General features: G+C 46.0%; 1 protein-coding gene across 5 annotated transcripts in view; it reads right to left on the bottom strand.

Moving 5' to 3' along the window:
• The window catches only part of LOC129698384 (periostin-like), a 77,271-nt gene that overhangs the window by 31,397 nt on the left and 23,386 nt on the right, over window positions 1-22,488 (bottom strand). For all 5 annotated transcript variants that reach the window (XM_055637502.1, XM_055637500.1, XM_055637503.1 and 2 more), the window contains exons 5-11: window positions 20,165-20,329; window positions 17,345-17,491; window positions 12,907-13,048; window positions 11,457-11,669; window positions 8,347-8,478; window positions 6,665-6,813; window positions 2,363-2,499 (exon numbers count right to left, since the gene is read on the bottom strand). In XM_055637502.1, coding sequence (XP_055493477.1) covers window positions 2,363-2,499; window positions 6,665-6,813; window positions 8,347-8,478; window positions 11,457-11,669; window positions 12,907-13,048; window positions 17,345-17,491; window positions 20,165-20,329 — 1,085 coding nt within the window. The remainder of the gene's footprint in view (window positions 1-2,362; window positions 2,500-6,664; window positions 6,814-8,346; window positions 8,479-11,456; window positions 11,670-12,906; window positions 13,049-17,344; window positions 17,492-20,164; window positions 20,330-22,488) is intronic.

Here is a 22,488-nt window from a genome sequence, read left to right as displayed (position 1 = left end):
GAACATTTGGTTAAATTCACAGCAACAAATATAACAGAGACACAAAGTAGAAACAATCTGATGTGAGTATCGTTATTGGGGGCCTAAGTCAGCTCAGTTTCCGATGCCATACTGGGCTAGTCCCATCTGCCTGCATTTGGCTCATATCCCTCTGAACCCTTATCGTCCATATATCTGACCAAATTGTTTTTAAAACTCATAATTATATCCACCTCAATAGCTTCCTTTGGCAGCTCATTCCAGATACGGACTGCCGTCTGAGTGAAACATTTTCCCCTGAGGTTCCTCTTAAATCTTTCTCCTCTCACCTTAAGCCTGTGGCCTTTAAATGACTAATTTAAATCCTCTACACCCATTGCGGACATTGGACTTTGTCTCTGGAACTGATGCGCTACAATGCTGAGAACTATATGCTGCACTCTGTATCTTCTCCTTTGCTCAACCTACTGTACTTGAATTTGACTTGATTGTATGTATGGATATGGTATTACGTGACCTGACTGGATAGCAAGCACTACAAAGCTTTTCACTGTACTTTGGTACACATGACAATAATAAACCTAAACCTAAGATTGTGAGAACTCACTTCATCCATGCCCTTCATAACGTTATACACTTCAATAAAGTCTATTATGTTATCGATGAGGAATTTGTTTACAGGCCTGTTGTGCTGCTGTAAGAATTTAATGGTACCATTTTCAGTGCATATAACAATTAAACACTTCTGATTCTTGACTCTTCAAATAAAAAAGTCCCTCCCCATCCACCTTCTCCCTGTAACTCAAGCCTTTTTCCTATTGACAATCCAACAATAAACTACTAACTGTGGTTCACAGATTAACTAGTTGGTAGAGTTAGCTAATGTCAACAGAATGCTGCCTGGATTAGAGGGTATTAGCTACAGGTGGAGGCTGTTATTGTGTTGTTATTTCTGGAACGCCAGAGGTTGAGGGGAGACTTGATAGAATGATGAGTGGCATAGATAGGATAGACAGTCAGAACCTTTTAACCAGGATGGAACAATTAAATACTAGAGGGCATGGCTTTATGGTGAGAGGGGCAAGGTATAAAGGTGGTGTGGGGGGCAAGTTTTAAAAAGAGGGTGGTAAGTGCCTGGAATACTCTGCCAGGGGTGGTGGTTGAAGCTGATGCAATAGAGGAATTAAAAAGACTTTTAGGTAGGCACTTGGATATGCGGGGAATGGGATGATATGTATCATGTGCAGACACAGATTAGTTTACCTGGTCATCATGTTTGGCTTGGATATTGTGGGTAGAAGGAACCTGTGCTGCACAGTTCTGTGTTCTGTGTTCTATGTTCTGTGTTCTGTGTTCTGTGTTCTGTGTTCTATGTTCTGTGTTCTAAGTTCTATGTTCTATGTTCTGTGTTCTAAGTTCTATGTTATGTGTTCTATGCAGTCCATTGTGACTCCAATTAAACATTAATATCTACACTGAGTGGGAGGGCGTTGCATCTTTACCCGAGTCTACGTTACCACACAAATCTGTGTCCGACATAGGGTTGCCAACTTTCTCACTACCAAGTATGGGACAAAAGGTCGAAATAAGGGACAAATTCCCGACGGCAATTTGTTGACCGACTCGGCCGTGGCTGGGTGATTGATGAGTTGGCCCGGGTGCTGGACCGCACACAAAGCCCAGCCGGCGGGCCAGCTGAGGAGTTTTGGCCCGCGCGTAAAGTCCGGCATCCCATCCAACTCATGAACCGATGATCGGCCTTGAGAAGGAGGGGTGGTGGTGGTGTCGGTGGTAAGCGAAGGTCCGAAGGTCGGACAGCTGGACGGGCTGCCGACCGACGGGGCCACGGGCGAGGCGCTGCTGCTGCTGCACTCCATGGGCTGCACTACGTCGGGACGGGTGAGGCTGGGCCTGATGAGGCACTCCGACCCGACAGTCCCCTCGACCCGAGTAGTAGCAGTCAGATACGGGACAAACCAATTTAGCCCAATATACGGGATGTCCTGGCTAATACAGGTCAGTTGGCAACCCTAGACCAACACCTGATGCAAATGTAGACACAAGGAGCTGCAGATGCTGGTTTTAAAAAGGGGACACAAAGTACTGGAGTAACTCAGCGGGTCAGGCAGCATCTCTGGAGAACATGGATCAGTGACATTTCAAGTCAGAAATCTTTCTCAGTTCAATTGTAGACTCATTGTTTCAGACTAATCAGCCTGAAGGGTTCTGACACGATACGACAGCTAGCTGTGTTCTTCACAGATGCTGCCTAACCCGCTGAGTTAATCCAACACTTTGTGTCCTCATATGAAGCAATTGAGCCAGAAGGTTCCCCCGCGGGTGGGCTGAAGGGTTTTCTCTACACGAACAACTGGATATTTACGTGAAGCGAGGGTCGTCTCGCAGTATTTGCAGCATTGAATTTTCGGAAGGCATTATGACCTTTCGTACGGTGTGGAGCACTCCATTCCGTCCCTCCCGGCTTCCTCTCACCATGCATGAATTCTCAATGCAAACTGCCTGCCAGAAAACAAATATAAACTCATGTTACAGCTTTAGAAGACTTTAGAGACCACATTTAGTGCGTTACGTGCAGTTCTGGTCGCCCCATTACAGGAAGGATGTGAAGGCTTTGGAGAGGGTGCAGAGTAGTTTACTGGAATGATGCCCAGATTAGGTGGTATTAACTGCAGGGAGAGGTTGGACAGACTTGGAATGGTTTCTCTAGAATGCCGGAGGTTGGGGAGAAACCTGATAGTATATACATTTACGAGAGGCATATTTTATCCAGGATGGAAAAAATAAAATATTAGAAGGCATCCTAGGTGATCGATGGTCAGCGCGGGCCTGCTGGGTTGAAAATCCCATTTCCATGCTATATATTTCAATCTTACAAAAAAAATCCCTTTCATCCCTCCTCTTTCCCTTCACTAACCATCCCCTTCCACCCACATCCCTCTCTCCAGCTTGACATTTCTCTCCTTATCTGTCTCCTTTTCACATCCAGCCTTTGTCACTTACTCCACCCATCTGCCAATTACCCCTCTCACCTGTATCCACCCATCACTCACTGGGCTTTGTCCCTCCCCCACCACTCTGTTCCACTTCCACCCACCCACCACCCCCCCCCCACCTTAACTCCACCAGTATGAAGAAGGATCCCGACCCGAAACGTCACCTGTCCATTCCCTACACAGATGCTGCCTGACCACTGAGTTCCTCAAGCACTTTGTGATAGAATCTTGAATGTAATAGCATTTGGAGTGGGCCTCATTATGTAATGAAATCTGGTCTGGATTTGCAAAGCAATTGACCAAGGGATTGAATTAAATCTTTGAATAAATACAATAATCAACTAGTCCAAAATTGTTCAGATGAATACAATTCAATAAACTCCTACCAAATTTAGTTAAAGATAAAAAATGTCTTTTGCAAAAATAATTTGCTAGAACTGGTGGAACTGGCACGGTGGCACAGCGGGTAGAGCTACTACCAATTGGGAATGTGTTTTCTGCACAGTCATTCTCTCTAGAATTTAGGAGATTGAGAGGGGATCTTATAGAAACTTACAAAATTCTTAAGGGGTTGGACAGGCTAGATGCAGGAAGATTGTTCCCGATGTTAGGGAAGTCCAGGACAAGGGGTCACAGCTTAAGGATAAGGGGGAAATCCTTTAAAACCGAGATGAGAAGAACTTTTTTCACACAGAGAGTGGTGAATCTCTGGAACTCTCTGCCACAGAGGGTAGTTGAGGCCAGTTCATTGGCTATATTTTAGAGGGAGTTAGATGTGGCCCTTGTGGCTAAGGGGATCAGGGGGTATGGAGAGAAGGCAAGTACGGGATACTGAGTTGGATGATCAGCCATGATCATATTGAATGGCGGTGCAGGCTCGAAGGGCCGAATGGCCTACTCCTGCACCTAATTTCTATGTTTCTATGTTTCTAATTATTGCAGACTTTGGGTAAATTAAGAGCCCTTCTGCCCCCTAATGTCATAACATTTTAAAAGTTGTAATTGAAAAGCCTTTATTTCACCAGTTTTCTTAATCACATAATATTATCATTCTTAAGAGTGATCAAGTCATAGAGTCATACAGCATGGAAACAGACCCTTTGGCCCGACTATACTACATATTCTCTTGGTTGCATTAGGGACTTTAGGCTTTTATTTTGCACAAATATTGGGGTTATTTCTAATTTATTGAATGGGACGACAGATGGCACAATGGGCTAAGTGTTCGGCTGGCGACCGGAAGGTAGCCGGTTCGAATCCCGCTTGGAGTGCATACTGTCGTTGTGTCCTTGGGGCAAGACACTTCACCCACCTTTGCCTGTGTGTAAATGTAATGTAATTATGTGAAGCACTTTGGGGTCAATGCAAGTTGACTAAAAATGTGCTATATAAATAAGATTATTATAGGTTATTATTTTATTTTTGTATAATTATGTTATCTATGAGTACTGTGTTTAGAGACCTGGTGTGCTGCTGCATGAAGAATGTCATTGTTCCATTTTTGGTACATATGACAATTAAAAACTCTTGACTTGCCCACATGGACCGAGATGCCCCATCTACGCTAGTCTTCTTTGCCCATATTTGGTTCGTACCCTTCTAACCCTTTCCTATCCTTGTATGTTCAAATGTCGTGTTTTTTCTTTAAATTGGCAAGTAAATGTCATGCGATAATTAGATATTTATAGGTTTAACTAAAACAATGAGGGCGACACGGCGGTGCAGCGGTAGAGTTGAAGCCTTACAGCGCTCGAGACCAGGGTTCAATCCTGACAATGGGTGCTGTGAGTACGGTGTTTGTACCGCATGTCTGTGACTGCGTGGGTTTTGTCCGGGTACTCCGGTTTCCTCCCACACGCCAAAGATATACAGGTTTACAGTAATTGCCTTTGGTAAAATTGTAAACTGTTCCTGGTATGTAGAATAGTGCTAGTGAACGGGGTGATCGATGGTCGGCGTGGACTCAGTGGGCTGAAGGGCCTGTTTCTGTGCTATATCCCTAAACTTCAAAGTATAAACTGGTAACCCATATCCAAACCTGGGCCAATTATTAGCTCATGGTAGAAACTAGGAACTGCAGGTGCTCGAGTTAAAATTTATACCAAAGATAGACTCAAAGTTCTAAACTAACTCAGTTTGTCAAGCAGCATCTCTGGAGAAAAATGATGGATGACGTTTTGGGTCGGGATCTTTCTTCAGACTGAAACATCACCCATCCTATTTCTCCACAGATGCTGCCTGACCCGCTGGGTTACTCCAGCACTTTGTTTCTATCTTTGATAGCTTGTGGTTCTGGACCAACTTGTTCCCAACATCTGCATGGTACACTGCAGAGCAGAAATGAGGAGCTAGCTGGAAGTCACATATGTGGAGTTCTTGATCTCCTGCAGACCGCGATGAGTAGGAGATGGGACGTAATGTCAAGAGTCAAGGATTAAGAGTCCCATTACAGTAAGGCTCTGCCCCATTGACCAAAGAAGTCCCCAGTGTGATGGACGGATATCCCTGCAGTGTTCTTTCCTATACATTTTGTCTGCTCCACTGCAAAATCTCCTCAAGGTATGTCCACTTTGAAGAAGTTCTCCTCCTCTCTCCGCCGAGAGTTCAGCAATGTCCTCCCTCACTGCTCCCCCTCTGTGATTCCTCCGTCCCTCCGAAAAATTCAGTCTGAAGGGTCTCGACCCGAAACGTTGCACCCATTCCTTCTCTCCAGAGATGTTGCCTGTCCCGCTGAGTTACTCCAGCATTTTTCTGTCTATCTTTGGTGTAAACCAGCATCTGCATTTCTTCCCTACAGTGGGTCGAACCTGAAGATCTGTGAAGGGGAAGAGCAGCCAAGTGAACTGAACCCGTCACAGGATGGAACACATACAGTACCCAGTGGCACGGTGGCGCAGTGGTAGAGCCATTGACTCACAGCGCCAGAGACCCTGGTTCGATCCTGACTACAGGTGCTGTCGGTGTGGAGTTTGCATGTTCTCTCTGTGACCATGTGGGTTTCCTCCGGGTGCTCCGGTTTCCTTCCACATCCCAAGGACATGTAGGTTTATAGGTTAACTGGCCTCTGTAAATTGCCGCTAGTGCAAGAACATAGAACTAATGAGTGCATGGTCGATGGTTGGCATGTATTTGGACATGTTTCCATGCTGTTTCTCTAAACTAAACTAAACATACTCTCTAGGCTGTAACCACCAAGCCTTGTTCTCAATTTCTTCATTTCAAATCCAATTTTCCACCTTCCATCCTTTAGTAGCTTCAGAAATCCCTCGTCCATCAACACCTGACTATGATCTATTTCTTCCTCAGAAACTTGTTTGAGTTCAGTTTAGAGATACAGCATTGGAACGGTTCATTCGACCCACCGAGTCCATGCCGACCGGCGATCAGCTGTTCACACTCATTCTATCCTACTGACAATTTACCGAAACCAATTAACGTACAAACCTCCAAGTCTTTGGGATATGGGAATAAGCCAAAGCACTTCGAGGAAATCCTATGTGGTCATATAGAGAACGTGCAAACTCTGTACAGACTGCAGCCATAGTCAGAATCGAACCTGGGCCTCTGGCGCTGTAAGGCAGCTACTCCACTGCTGCACCATCCTGGCTTTAATCCTTACTGTGTACGAGCCCTGGAGATCGTATGTGGAACTGTTAGCCTCCCATACTTACGGTGCGGTAGACAAAGACTCTGAGGAATTTCCCTCCGACAGTCTCCAGTATTTGGCCGTTGTACAGCTGATTAAGGACCACCTTCACTTTCAGAATATGGTTTTGTAGGATTACTTTCAGAATTCTCTGATCGAAAGACATAATATCCTCTGTGGAAAGACAGGGAAGGTGTTACATTAAGAAGTAAAACAAGGAACTGCAGATGCTGGTTTATAAAAAAAGACACAACATGCTGGAGTTACTCAGCGGGTCAGGCAGCATCTCCTTAAAACATGGATAGGTAACGTTTCAGGTTGGGACCCTTCTTAAGAATACTTTGTCTGAAGAAGGGACCCGACCCGAGACGTCACTTATCCCTGTTCTCTAGAGATGCTGTCTGATCCGCTGAGTTACTCCAGCACTCTATGGTGTTACATTAAACAGGAAAGTCCGAAAAGCAAAGAAGAGACATGTATTGACTGTGATATCACTAACATAGAACACAGCACAGTACAGCACAGGTGCAGGCCCTTCAGCCCACAATGTCTGTGCCGAACGTGATGTTAAGTGAAACTAATCTCCTCTGATTCCATGTGATCCATATCCAATCCCTGTATACTGTCGAGTCTATGACCCTGGGATAAAGGGACTGTCTACCATATCTGTGCCTCTCATCATTTTATATACTGCTATCAGGTCTCCCCTCAACCTCCGGCTTTCCAGAAAAAGTAATCCAAGGCTGTCCAGCCTTTTCCTGCAGCTAATACCCCCCTAAATCCAGGCCGAAACACATTGTCCACGTGTGACAGTGGTAAAAGAATCACTGCACGGAGCAGCGGTGGAAGGAGCCGATGGCATCGTGCTGGGCCAGGCCCATCTCTACCTCTTCCATCCAGTGCCTCCAGGACACCGGGCTTTAATATGAGAAAATAAGAAACTGCACATCTCCTCGGGCCAAGATCGAACTTTTCAGAGACTCGGAAGTTGCAAGATGGAGCGGGAACGTGGCAACTCCAAATGGAATCAAGGGATATGGGGAGAAGGCAGGAACGGGGTACTGGTTCTGGATGATCAGCCATATGGTTCGAAGGACCGAATGGCCTACTCCTGCACCTATTTTCTATGTTTCTATGACTCTTTGCGTGATGCTCTAGAAGAGGGTCTCTTGTACTCACGGACAGTGTCATGTGACTGGATGGCATGCAGAACAAGCTTCCACTGTATCTCTGTACACGTTACATTAAATAAACTAAACTTAATTGTGCTTAAAAGAGCTATCCTGAGATTTTAGTCGCAAGGAACTGCAGATGCTAGTTTACCAAAACAGATGCAAAGTGCTGGAGTAACTTATTTGGTCGGGCAGCATCTCTGGAGAATATGGATGGGTGACGTTGCGTTTTTGTAAACAGCATCTGCAGTTCCTTTATTCTGGCTGTCCCTTATGCCTTCGAAAGACCAACCAGAGAAATGTCATGCATAGGAAGGAACAGCAGATGCTGGTTTAGACCGAAAGCAGATACAAAGTGCTGGAGTAACTCAGCGGGTCAGGCGGCGTCTCTGGAGAAAAGGACCAGGTGACATTTCGGGACCAAACCTATCTTCAGATATTTCATGCTCGGAAGAGATGTGTATAATAAAACAGGCAATTTTCCCAGTGTTAATGGAGAAAGGGACGCAGCACAGTGTTTGACGTGACAGCTTACCATTGAAGGCTTCATTGTAAGGAGCGAGGAGTGTGTAGTCAGTATCAGTGAAGGCAGCCGACAGTCCAGTGTCCTTCACCAATTCGGAGAATGTTGACTGCTTGCTGCTCACCAAATCCAGGATCTGCATCGCTATTAAACGTAATAAGAAAAATCTTATCAGAGAGGATTGATCAGCAGTGTGTCAAGACTTAATATCTCTAATGGCCCAGACTTCCAAAAAACATCAGTACATCATCGTGGAACATGAAAAATAAACCATAGACCCTGGACCATTGAACAGTACGGCACAGGAACAGGGACTTTAACACACAATGTTCGTGTCAAACACGATGCCAAGATCAGGCCTTATATACCTGCACACAATTCATATCTCTAATAAGGCATATGGTATGCTTGCTTTTCTAGCTTAGTGCATTGTCTGCTCCGAACATGATGCCAAGGTAAACTAATCCCCTCTGGCTGCGTGCGATCCACATCCTTCCATTCCCTGCACATCTAAGTGAGAGTCATACAGTGTGGAAACAGGCTCTCCGACCCAACTTGCCCACATCGACCAACATGTCCCATCCACACTAGTCCCATATGCCTGCATGTGGCCCATATCCCTCTAAACCCAACCTATCCATGTACCTGCCTAAATGTTTCTTGAACGTTGCGATAGTACCTGCCTCAATGACCTCCTCCGGCAGCTCGTTCCATACAACAACCAACCTTTGTATAAAAATGTTGCTCCTCAGGTTCCCATTAAATCTTTCCCCCATCTCACCTTAAACCCTATATCCTACGGTTCTCCAGTTTAGTTTAGTTTAGTCAAATAATTTATATTTAATCATTTTTAATTTAATTTAATTTAATTATTTATTAATAAAATTAAAATAAATCAAACAAAAAATATTATTTTGTTGTATGCGAAACAGTCAACGGAAAGACATGATTACAATCAAGCCGTCCACAGTGTACAGATACAGGATAAAGGGAATAATGTTTAGCGCAAGATAAAGTCCAGTAAAGTCCGATTAAAGATAGTGCGACTTCCATAAAACTTCCGTACATGGAATCATAGAACACAGAACATAAAACATTACATCACAGGAACACAAAGTCTATGCTGAATATAATGCCAAGATAAACTAATTACATCTGCCTGCACATAGTCTATATCCCTCCACTCCCCGAATATCCATGTGCCTACCTGAAAGCCTCAAACTCCACTATCATATCTGCCTCCACCACCATCCCCTGTAGCGTGTTCCAGGCACCCACCACCCTTTATGTAAAAAAACTTGGCACACTCAACTCCTGTCATATTAAAGTATTTGTTTTTTCCACCCTGGGATAAAGGTTCTGACTGTTTACCCTATCTATACCTCCCATAATTTTATATACTTCCATCGTCTTCCCACAACGTCTTATGTTCCAGAGAAAACATAGAAACATAGAAATTTAGGTGCAGGAGTAGGCCATTCGGCCCTTCGAGCCTGCACCGCCATTCAATATGATCATGGCTGATCATCCAACTCAGTATCCCGTACCTGCCTTCTCTCCATACCCTCTGATCCACCAATGGGCCACATCTAACTCCCTCTTAAATATAGCCAATGAACTGGCCTCGACTACCCTCTGCGGCAGAGAGTTCCAGAGATTCACCACTCTCTGTGTGAAAAAAGTTCTTCTCATCTCGGTTTTAAAGGATTTCCCCCTTATCCTTAAGCTGTGACCCCTTGTCCTGGACTTCCCCAACATCGGGAGCAATCTTCCTGCATCTAGCCTGTCCAACCCCTTAAGAATTTTGTACGTTTCTATAGGATCCCCTCTCAATCTCCTAAATTGTAGAGAGTATAAACCAAGTCTATCCAGTCTTTCTTCATAAGACAGTCCTGACATCCCAGGAATCAGTCTGGTGAACCTTCTCTGTACTCCCTCTATGGCAAGAATGTCCTTCCTCAGATTTGGAGACCAAAACTGTACGCAATACTCCAGGTGTGGTCTCACCAAGACCCTGTACAACTGCAGTAGAACCTCCCTCCTCCTATTCTCAAATCCTTTTGCTATGAAAGTTAACATACCATTCGCTTTCTTCACTGCCTGCTGCACCTGCATGCCTACTTTCAATGACTGGTGTACCATGACACCCAGGTCTCGCTGCATCTCCCCTTTTCCTAGTCGGCCAACAATCCAAGTCTGTCCACCCACTCCCTGTAGCTAATAACCCCTGATCCAGGCATTATTCTCATAAACCTCCTCTGCACCCTTTTCCAAAACCTCCACATTCTTCATGTGACGAAAACAGCATGCAATACTCTAAATGCAGCCTAACTAAAGTTATAAACGTGGAAACAGGCCCTTCAGTCTTCTTCTTCTTTTATGTGGCGTGCACAGCCTAAAGTTGATGGACAACTTGTTCTATTTGATCTTCTGTTTGTGCACGTCAAGTTGATTGCATGTCGCAACAGGGCGGACCACTTGAAGGTTGCAATCTTCCACCCCAGGCCCTTCAGTCAAACCTACCACACTTTGTATACACAAAGTTAGGTTCCCATAAAATCTTTCCCCCCTCCCCTTCAACCTATGTCTTCTGGTTCTTGATTCCCCATACACTGGGCAAAAGCCTATGTACATTCACCCTATCTATCCCCCTCACGATCTTATACACCTCTATAAGATCAACTTTCAACCACTTGTAGTACTTGGAACAAAGTCCTAATGTGCCAAACTTCTCCCTGTTGCTCAGGGCCTCGAGTCCAGACAATAACCGTGTAAATCTTTTCCATCTTAACAACAATTAAAACTTTCCTATCCATGCACCTGTTTAAATGTTTTTAAACGTTGCGATAGTCCCTGCCTCAACAACCTGATCTGGCAGCTCGTTCCATACACCCACCACCCTGTGTGTGAAAACATTGCCCCCTCAAGTTCCTATTAAATCTTTCCCCTCTCTTTTTAAACCCGTGTCCTCTGGTTTTTGATGGCTATCAATCCCGGGTAAAAGACTGCATTCACCGTATCTATTCCCCTCATAATTTTATACCTGTATCGTAGTAAAGAATTGTAATTTTGCACCTTGTCACTACAAAATATTTAACAATATTTAACAATTCATCATTTACCTGCGTCTGGAATCAGCACCTTGTTGATTAAGTGGATCACACCATTGGTCGCTACGATATCTTTGCGGTTGACCATCCTCTCTCCGTTCACAGTAAGGCTGTCACCGTCGCACCCGATCTCGATATTTGTTCCTTCCAAGGTGGCGTAGGTTGCTCCAGACATGATCGATTCCGAACAATGTACGGACTTCAGGATGTGGTAATTCAGCAGAGCTGGAATAAAGGCAGCAAGGGTCAGATGAGAACATCAGCAACACTGACGCACCACGCTCAAATTTAACTCCACTAAATGTTAAATCGCACTACGGACATCAGTCATTGTGGACACACTGGCCAACCTGAGGAGCATCTTCAGCAACAGACTGGTTCCACCAAGATGCAGCACGGAACGCCAAAGGAGACACTTCTTCCCTGTGGCTATCAATCTGTACAACCCGAGGCCCCGACCATGGGTGAACATTGGGGAACATTGGAGGAAGAGACTGACTTTGGTGCCTTCCCTCACAGTGGGAAAATTTGATTCTGCTGTGTGGGGATGTTTTTATGTTGAATTCTATCGTGTGTTGTGTTCTTTATTTTTATTGTATGGCTGTATGGTAATCTCATTTCACTGTGTCATCTGGCACATGTGACAAATAAATGTATCTTGTATCATGTATCTTGTATCTTGTATCTTCCCCCTTCTGTCGTGGGGTAGACTGACTCCCCCCCCCCCTCCTCCCCCCCCACCCCCCCCAATCTTTGCACATCCCCAATCCTTTCCACTCGTCACTTTCGTTTCCTGTATCTGCTGGCAGATCAATTTCCCTCCTGGGATCAACACAGTTCTATCGTATCATATAGTCTGGTTACCTAATGTTACTCATATTAATTTATTGCATTGTTGATTATTGTCCATTTACTGTATCTGAGTGCGATCGCTCGTCATTCTCAAGGTATGTGTAGTAAAAGTTAAAATTAACTTCCGTTAACACAAAATGCTGTGGGAACTCAGCGGGCCAGTCTGCATCCCTGGTGGGAATGAAGAGGCGGTGTTTTGGATCAGGATTCAAGCAGTTTTCAGATTCCTGACCCGAAACATTGAATGTCCATTCCCTCCATGGATGCTGCCTGGTCCGCTGAGTTCCTCCACCACTTTGTGATTCATTCAGCACACTCACACATTCATTATTCCACCACCTTTAAACCCTAAGACCATTTATGAGACTACAATGTTTCTCACAATTAAATCCAATGGTTATAATCATTAATTAATCCTTTGATCCTAAAAAATTATATAAGACCATAACTGATAGGAGCAGAATTAGACCATTTGGCCCATCAAGTCTGCTGTACCATTCAATCATGGCTGATCTATCTTTCCCTCTCAACCCCATCTCCTCCCTTCATCCCGTAACCTTTGACGTCCTGACTAACCCTGTTAACCTCTGCTATGCAATGATCAACTTACCTTTCATCGCCACATCGTCACTCAGGATACGTTCCAAAACCTCCCGTGGAAGCTTATCAAAAGCTTCATTGGTTGGAGCAAAGATCGTGTAGTGTCCACCAGTGCCAAGAGTTCCAAAGAGCCCTGAAGCAGCTGCAGCAGCCTACAGAGAGAGGTGATTTGGACAGAGTGCATCACTATTTACAGTCCTATACATTAGTAGGATTTTACCCAGGGCAGGGGAATCAAGAACCAAGGGACATGTCTATAAGGTGAGAGGGGAAAGATTTAATAGGAACCTGAAGGGCAACATTTTCACACACAGAACGTGGTGTATACATGGAACAAGAGGCTGAGGGGTGTTCAGGTGTATACAATCATGAGGGGAATAGATAGGGTGAATGCACAGTCTTTTACTCAGGGAGTAAGGGAAGCAAGAACTAGAGAACGTAGGTTTATGGTGAGGGAGGAGAAATTGAATAGAGGGTAATTTTTTCGTGCAGAGGGTGGTGAGTATATGGAACAAGTTGTCCCTCAAATATGCCCCTCCGGTTCCTGATAAATCTTTCCCTTCTCACCTTAAACCGATGTCTCTGGTACTTGACTCCACTATCCTGGGTAAAAGATTACTTAAGATTGATTTGATTGTATTGATATATAGTATTTGATTGGATGGCATGCTAAACAGAGTTATTCACTGTACCTCGTACAAGTGACGACAATAAACCTAACCTTAGATGCTTCTAATGAAACAAAGAGCTGCAGATGATGGTTTACACTAAAAGGCACAAAATGCTGGAGTAAATCAGCGGGTCAGGCAGCATCTCTGGAGAACATGGATAGGCGAGGTTTTGGATTGGGGCCCTCCTTCAGACTGTCTAACATCTAATTTCTCTTTCTTCAGTCTGAAGGAGGGTCTTGACCTCAGATTCAGATTCAGATTCAATTCTAATTGTCATTGTCAGTGTACAGTACAGAGACAACGAAATGTATTGGGTGGGTGACCTGAAACATCACCCACCCAAAGAGCCTTTAATAGGAACCTGAAGGGCAACTTTTTCACACACAGAACGTGGTGTATACATGGAACAAGAGGCTGAGGGGTGTACAGGTGTATACAATCACGAGGGGAATAGATAGGGTGAATGCACAGTCTTTTACTCAGGGAGTAAAGGAAGCAAGAACTAGAGAACGTAGGTTTATGGTGAGGGAGGAGAAATTGAATAGAGGGTAATTTTTTCGGTAGGGAAGGGAGACCCCTTCCACCCCTGCAACGGACTTTTCCAGCTGCTACGGTCAGGCAAACGCCTCCGTTGCCATACGGTGAGAACGGAGAGGTTGAGAAGGAGTTTCTTCCCAGAGGCAATTCGGACTGTAAACGCCTATCTCACCAGGGACTAACTCTACTGAATGTTTTTCCTTCCATTATTTATTATGTAAAAGAATATGTGTGTTATGATTGTGTTTATACTTTGTTTGGTTGTTTTGTTGTTTGTCTTTTGCACAAAAGTCTGCGAGCATTGCCACTTTCATTTCACTGCACATCTCGTATGTGTATGTGACAAATTAACTTGACTTGACTTGACTTGACCCAAACCACCCCTTCCTCAGGTACCTTCCCTTGCAACTGCAGAAGATACAACACCTATCCCTATACCTCCTCCCCCGACTGTCCAGGGACCCCGGCAGGATTAGGCAGAGGTTCACCCCGTATCCATTGTTCAAGATGTGGAGTCCTTTCAGATTTTGGCAGAGGATCTCTCTTGCACCTCCTCCCACCTCAAACTACTTTCTGTATCCTCCATTGTTCAAACGATGTGGACTCTTACATTTCGCATCGGGCTTACTTACGGCCCAGAAATGAATATTGATTTATCAAACTAGAATGGACAATCATTTGCACCAGCTCCCATTTTCACCGCTGAACACCTTGTGCTCAGTTTTGCACCTGAACCTACCTGATCTCTCGGTTGCCGGACACTTTAATTCTCCTTCCCATTCCCAAACTGACCTTTCTGTCCTTGGTCTCCTCCATTGTCAGAGTGAGGCAAAACGCAAATCAGAGGAACAGCATCTCATATTTCGCTTGGGCTGCTTACGGCCCAGTGGTATGAATATACTGATTTATCAAACTTTAGGTAGCCCCGGCATTCCCCCTCTGCGCTCTAACCCTTATAACTATATTATCCCACCCAAGTTGCACCAGCTTGCCATTTTTCGTTAATGATTTACAGGCCATCTGCGATTAGTACAGCCTAGTAAAAATCGCGTTTTAACCCGCCCCCTCCAAACTAAAAATCACATGGCCTGTTTCCCTTATCATACCTAAACAATGGCCTACTTTTTGTTACTTTTTTTTTGCATATCTTTCATTCATTGGTCGTTATCTCTCCACATCATCGCCTATATCTCTCGTTTCCCTTATCCCTAACCAGCCCGAAGAAGGGTCTCGACCCGAAACGTCAGCCATTCCTTCTCTCCCGAAATGCTGCCTGTCCTGCTGAGTTACTCCAGCTTGTTTGTGTCTCTCTTTGGTTTAAACCAGCGTCTGTAGTTCCTTCCTACACATTATGCCACCTATCCATGTTTTCCACAGATTGTGCAGCATTTTTCCCGGTTGCTTCTGAACAAGTCAGTTCAAAAACACTTTATGACCATAAAGAGCAGAACAAGTTAATAGCTGGAACTATGAAAGAAGAAGTGTTAGTTATAAATACTGTATTTTAAAGGCCTGTAGAAAGTAAAAGAGTTATTTAACTGCTCTTGTGACTGCATATACTGGCCCAAAACGTTCACTGAAGACTAGGTGACCTATATGTCCTAGCCCTGCCCGCACTTTAACTTGCAGCGCCTAGCAGATGCCAATACTGAGTGCAGCTTACTAATGTATGAATTTTAGCATGCAGGAACACCTCTTCCAGCTTTCCTTCCCCCCACCCCTGCAAATGGTCCAATGGAGGGTCTCGATCGGAAATGTCGCCTCCCCATGTCCTGCAGAGATACTGCCTGGCCTGCTAAATCACTCCTGCACTTTGTGTCATTCCAACATATAACCTTTGTTCATCTTACGAGAAATGGGATAGTTTGAAAAAAAATGGCCTCCAATATATTCTGCCTCCCTCCCCAACTGAGAAAGTGGGATAACAGAGAACTAGTGTGAACGGGTGATCTATGGTCGGTGGGCAGAAGGGCCTGTATCTCTAATCTAAACTAAATTACCCATCTTAGTACAAACATTCAAACCCATTTGCGATAAAATACATAAATGTGAACTCCTGTGATTAACTCCTTAATTTCAACATTTATAATTAATACAATCCCCTCTGTATAGCATCAGGCTTCTGAATGGTCCTTCCATAAGTCAGATTCACCTCTACCCCATTGTGGACATTGGACGTTGTCTCTGGAACTGATGCGCTACAATGCTGAGAACTATATTCTGCACTCTGTATCTTCCCCTTTGCTCCATCCTATTGTACTTGAGTTTGAATTGATTGTATTTATGGAGAGTATTATCTAATCCGATGGGATAGCATGCAAAACTATGTTTTCGTTTGGTTTAATTTAGTGGTACAGCATGGAAACAGGCCCTTTGGCCCACTGAGTCCATGCCGACCAGCAATCTCCTGTACCTTGCTTTATCCTACTCACTAGGAAATAATTTAGAGAAGCCAATAAACCTACAAACCCGCACGTCTCTGGGATGCGGGAGGAAACTGGAGCACCTGGAGAAAACCCAACAAGGTCACGGGGAGAACGTACAAACTCCACACAGAAAGCGCCGGATCAGACTCAAACCTGGGTTCCTGGCACAGTGAGGCAGCAACTCTACCGCTGCACCAATGTGCTTCCCCCGAAAGTTTTTATTGTACCTTGGTACACGAGACAATAATAAACCTATACTTAAACCTAACGTTTTTTTAAATGCAGCCTTTCAAAGGTCATTAGTAATTCGAGAGAAGTCCACCAGTTCCGGAGCGATCCACCTAGGTAGCTGAGGCGCTAAGATAACCACAGAAGTCGGCTATGGGAACGGATCTGCCGACTCCAGCCGGGCCAGAGTTCCTTCCAGAGCCCCAGCCCCAGGGGACAAATATGGCCGCAGAAGTCCCGATGAGATCGAGATCGGATGTCTCACCCGGACGAGGTGCCCCATTTTCAGGGGGATTTCAAGAGCACTCTCGTCATTTTGTTTGCATTAAAGGAGGTGCCGGACAACTAGTTGCCAGAAAAATTGGTTGCGGACCTGCACTATAGAGATATTTAACAGCTATCTGAATGTTAAGTCTGAAGTCTGAAGAAGGGCCTCGAACCGAAATGTCACCCATTCCTTCTCTCGAGAAGTGCTGCCTGTACCACTCAGTTACTCCAGCATTTTGTGTCTATCATTAGAGTAAATCAACATCTGCAGTTCCTTTCTACACATTGAACATGGACCATCTGCCACACGTTAAATTACCCTGAAAGATGAAAGTTCATCAGTCGCCTCAATTGTTTCTTCCAAGTTACTGGCAACGGCAGTAATAACTCGATCAATGACGTGAACAATACCATTTGTGGCAATTTGATTTGCAGTGATTATTCTTGCACAGTTCACTGTAACTATCTGCAAAGGAAAAATATAAAGTTAGATTAGTCAAGAGTGTTTTATTGTCATAAGTTCCAAAACGGAACAATGACATTTTTACTTGCAGCAGCACAACAGGTATATAAACATAGTACTCTGTAAAACCCATAATGAACAAGTTCAGTGCACACACATATATACATTGAACATTATTTGTACTTTTCATATTTACTAGACTAAGTGGGACCCGTTGGGTCCCAGTCCACCACACAGGGGAGGGGTCCCCCCCAACGTTACCCATAGGGGAACGGGGGGAAGGAGCTCAGGGGGGGGGGGGGGGAGGGAGGTGTGGGGGAGGGGGGAAGGGGGGAGGGGGGGAAAGGGGGGGGTGGGGGGGGGGGGAGGGGGTGGGGGGGGGAGGGGTGGGGGGGAAGGAAGGGGGGTGTGGGCTGCAGGGGGGTCGGGTGCTCACCCCACACCTTCAGCTTTCGGCCTCACGCCATAGATCCTGGTCCCACTCCGGCTTCACTCAGAGGCTTCCGGTTCAACTCAGTAGCTTCCAGCTGGTCGTGCTGGTCACCGCAGAAACAGTCCACACGCTGCTCACTCCCCGCGGTCTGCTCAACACACTCCGTCCATCCCTTCAGCTTTTTATTCTCCTCGCTGCGTTATTGACAGCGGGTTCCGGAAGGGGGCGGTTTTTACGATTTTTAAACCTTCATAACTTTTGTACTATTTCACCGATCGGAACAAAACTTATTTGACGCAGCAAATCGTAGCTCTATGGGGGATCGTTTTTGCGCAAATTTAAATACAACGCAGATGATCAAGATGGTCAAGGTGATAGTTTTAGTAATTGTATAGAAGATATATATATACACATTTCCTAAGAATTCTGAAAGATTATGTTAAAAAATACTTTCACCAACTAATGATGTTTCGGGTCGAGACCTTTCTTCACACTCATTCACGACACTGTGGCGGTCCCTGGGGGTTAGGCCACTACTTGGGTCACACCCCTTGCCTCTTGAGGGGCAGGGACGATTGTCTGCCCACGGGGTTTCCCAAGTCCTGCTCGTGGGGGTGCGGTGTGTTCTCGAGATGTCATTAAACTACTTCTGAACCTGCTTGGCATCTGGCCTTTTCCTGACCTCATCCAGGCCACTACAACTAGTGACCCCGACGTTCATCACACATTGTGATAAATAACATCGGTGGCCGGCCATATTCATTGCATCTTCAACTGGGAGTGCCGCCCCGGGAGTTGGTTCCTTGTAGACACCGGGGCTGAGGTGAGTGTTCTGCTTCCTTCCATCGCTGACATCCATGCGGGAAAACGTAGTCCCCTCCTCACCGTGGTGAACGGGAGTGCTATTTGCACCTACAGTGTTCACACCATCTCCCTCAACTTTGGCCGCAGCTGCTTTTCGTGGGAGTTGGTCATCGCCGGCGTTTCCTAACCGTTGCTGGGCGCCGACTTCCTTCGAGCCAATTCACTCCTCATGGATGTCAAGCGGCGGTGCCCGGTCTACTCTGTCACGCTGGAGCCGGTCTTCCTCCGCGTTGGTGATCCGGTTGCACGCCCTGATTGGCCCCTGTTGTCCGCGGATGCGACTTTTGCGCGAATCATGGCGGATTTTCCGAACATCCTCGAACCCCACTTCTGCTCCTCTGCCCCCAAGCAAGGGGTGGAGCATCATATTCTGGCTACTGGCCTGCCCGTGCATGCCCGGCTGCGTCGTCTCGCGCCGGTCAAGCCCCGTCTAGCTTGGGAGGAGTTCCGCCTGATGGAGGCGATGGGCATTGTGTGCCCTTCCAATAGCCCATGGGCGTCACCACTCCACATGGTCCCCAAAGTGGGAGGGGGCTGGTGCCCGTGTGGGAATTACCATTGTCTGAATGCATTTCGTTGTCTCTGACCATCGCCTGAATCTGATGCGACCATACCCAGTCCCGCACATTCAGGACTTCAATGCCCATCTGGCCAGAGCATCGGTGTTCTCCAAGGTGGACCTCGTGCAAGGGTACAACCAGATTCCGGTCCACCCCGACAATGTCCCTAAGACAGCCACTATAACACCATTTGGACTGTTTAAATTTGTGCGGATGCCGTTTGGTATGAAGACGGCTGCGCAGGCCTTTCAGCAGCTTATGGATTGTGTGTGCCGTGGCCTGGACTTTGTATTCCTGTACTTGGATGACATACTCGTGGCCAGCCACTCACGGCAGGAGCACTGCATTCACCTCCGTCGGCTGTGTCAGCGCCTCAGTGATTTTGGATTGGCTATCAATTTGTCCAAGTGCCGTTTTGGGGTGATGGCCATCGACTTCCTCGGCCACTGCGTAACTCCACAGGGGGTGGTGCCTCTGCTGGCCAGGGTGGATGCTGCCCGCCAGTTCCCCCATCCAACCACAGTTAAGGACCTCCAGGAATTTGTGGGGATGGTCGCATCCAGGCCGCTACAACACATAAACTTCAGTCTCAACCCGAAACGCCATCCATTCCTTCTCTCCAGAGATGCTGCCTGGCCCGCTGAGTTGCTCCAGCACTGTGTATCTATCTTTGATTTAAACCAGCATCTGCTGTTCTTCCCTACACGAATAGTTCCGGGGGTCCGATTGGATCGCATGCAACACAAAGCTTTTTGCTGTACCTCGGTACATGTAATAATAGTCAACCTAGATCTAAGACAGTAATGGACACAAACCTACCCCATTTTTATAATGATTGATGTGCAAGTTGAGGTCATTATACATGGAGGGCACAGTCAGTTCATCATTTACGTCCTTGGTTAGCAAGCGGTGATCCACCATGTGGTAATGTAAGGCATTGAGGAGCTCGATGTTCACGTTGCTCAGTAGTGCACTACGCACATCCTGTTAGTGAACAAACACAATGCCCGTTATACAAGTATTCCCTTCCACCTCGAATGTACACTTTTCACTTCCAACTATGGATGTGAAGCCTTCAGGACTCGAGGGCCTGGGCTAACTTTTGTCCAACTTGCCCATTCCACCCAACATGCTCCCTCTACACTAGTCCCACCTGGCTGCATTTGGCCCATATCCCTCTAAACCTTTCCTATCCATGTACCTATCTAAATGTTTCTTAAACATTGTGAAAGTACCTACCTCACCCATCTCCTCCAGCTGCACGTTCCATAAACCCACCACCCTTTGTGTAAGAAAGTGGTCCCTCAGGTTCGTATTAAATCTTGTCCCTTTCACCTTAAACCTATGTCCTCTGGTTCTTGATTCCCCTACTCTGGGTAAAAGACCCTGTCTATTTCTCTCTATTTCCCTCATCATCTTGCATACACCTCACCCTCCTGCACACCAAGGAAAAAACTCCTAGCCTACCCAACCTCTCCCTGTAGCTCAGGCCCTTGAGCCTTTAGAGAGAGGAAGCTAAACCTGTACATCTTTGAAATGCGGGAGGAAATTTGCGAAAGAACAGCTTTTCGACCTACCAGGTCCGCGCCGACCAGCAATCACCACGTACACAATCCGACACACAAGGAACAAGTTAAACTTTACCGAAGCTAAACCTGTACATCTTTGAAATGCGGGAGGAAACCAGAGCTCCTGGAGAAAACCCACACAGTCACAGTGAGAATATACAAACTCCACACAGACAGCACCTGTGGTCTGGATCAGACCCGGGTATCTGGCTCTGTGAGCAACTCTATCGCTGCGCCACCGTGCGCAACACCAAAGTATTCCCTTGCACATCGAATTTCTAATTTAACTTCCAACTATGGACTTGAGTCCTTCATGACCCGAAGGCCTGAGCTACAGCGAGAGGTTGGGCGGGCTAGGACTTTATTCATTGGAGCCCAAGAGGTTGAAGCATGATTTTATAGAGGTGTATAAAATCATGAGAGGAACAGATGGGGTGATTGCAAAGTATTTCACCCAGGGGAGGGGAATCAAGAACCAGAGGGCATCGGTTTAAGGTGAGAGGGGAAAGGTTTAATAGGAACCTAAGGAGCAACTTTTTTAAACAAAGGTGGTGGGTATGTGGAATGTATTGCCGGAGGAGGTAGTTGATGCAGGTATTATCACAGCTTTTAAGAAACATTTAGACAGATACATTGATAGGATAGTTTTAGAGGGATATGCCTAGCCTGCCCAACCTGCCTCAAGCCCTCAAGTCCCCGAGAGACTTTTGTGATATACAGCACGGTACCAAATCCAAATCCGCTCCAACCAGCGATCACCCTATACACTACACTATCCTACATACAAAGGACAATTTACATTTATCGAAGCCACTTAACTTACAAAGTGTGGCAGGAAATCGGAGTGTGGGAGGAAACCGGAGCACCCGGAGAAAACCCAAACGGTCACAGGAAGAATGTCCATACTACGTACAGACAGCACCTGTAGTCAGGATTGAACCCGGGTCTCTGGGGATGTGAGGCAGCATCTCTACCCGCTGCACCATCCTATGTCCTGGCATCATCCTTGAAGCCAAGCAGAATATGAGGTGCTGTTCCTACAATTTGCACGAGGCCTCAGTCTGACAATGGAGGAGGCCCAGGACCCAACGGTCAGTGTGGGAATGGGAAGGGATGGTACTTACTGAACCTATTGATTAGTTCTCTCACTGAGTATTGGAATTCACAGCCGCAGCTGTTCAAATTGACTGTCCATATTCAGCTAGCAACCTCACCTTTGCTCTAATACAATTGCCCTGTTGTAGCAAGCTATTATTTACATTAGTTTCGTTTGGAGATACAGCTTAGTAACAGGCCCTTTGGCCCACCGAGTCTGCGCTGACCACCGATCACCCGTTTACACTTGTTCTATGCTACACACCAGGGACAATTTACAGAAGCCAAGTAACCTACACACTTGCACATCTATAGAGTGTGGGAGGAAACCCGGAGCCCCCGATAAAAACCCACGCAGTCACAGGGTGAAGGTGCAAACTCTGTACAGACAGCACCCGTAGTCAGGATTGAACCCGGGTCTCTGGCGCTGTAAGGCAGCAACTCTACCCGCTGAGCCACGGTGCCGCCACAGGCGGGAGG

This window comes from Leucoraja erinacea, chromosome 6 (genome assembly GCF_028641065.1).
Source record: "Leucoraja erinacea ecotype New England chromosome 6, Leri_hhj_1, whole genome shotgun sequence".
NCBI classification, from domain to species: domain Eukaryota; kingdom Metazoa; phylum Chordata; class Chondrichthyes; order Rajiformes; family Rajidae; genus Leucoraja; species Leucoraja erinaceus.
This window is presented reverse-complemented; position numbering and strand designations above follow the sequence as displayed.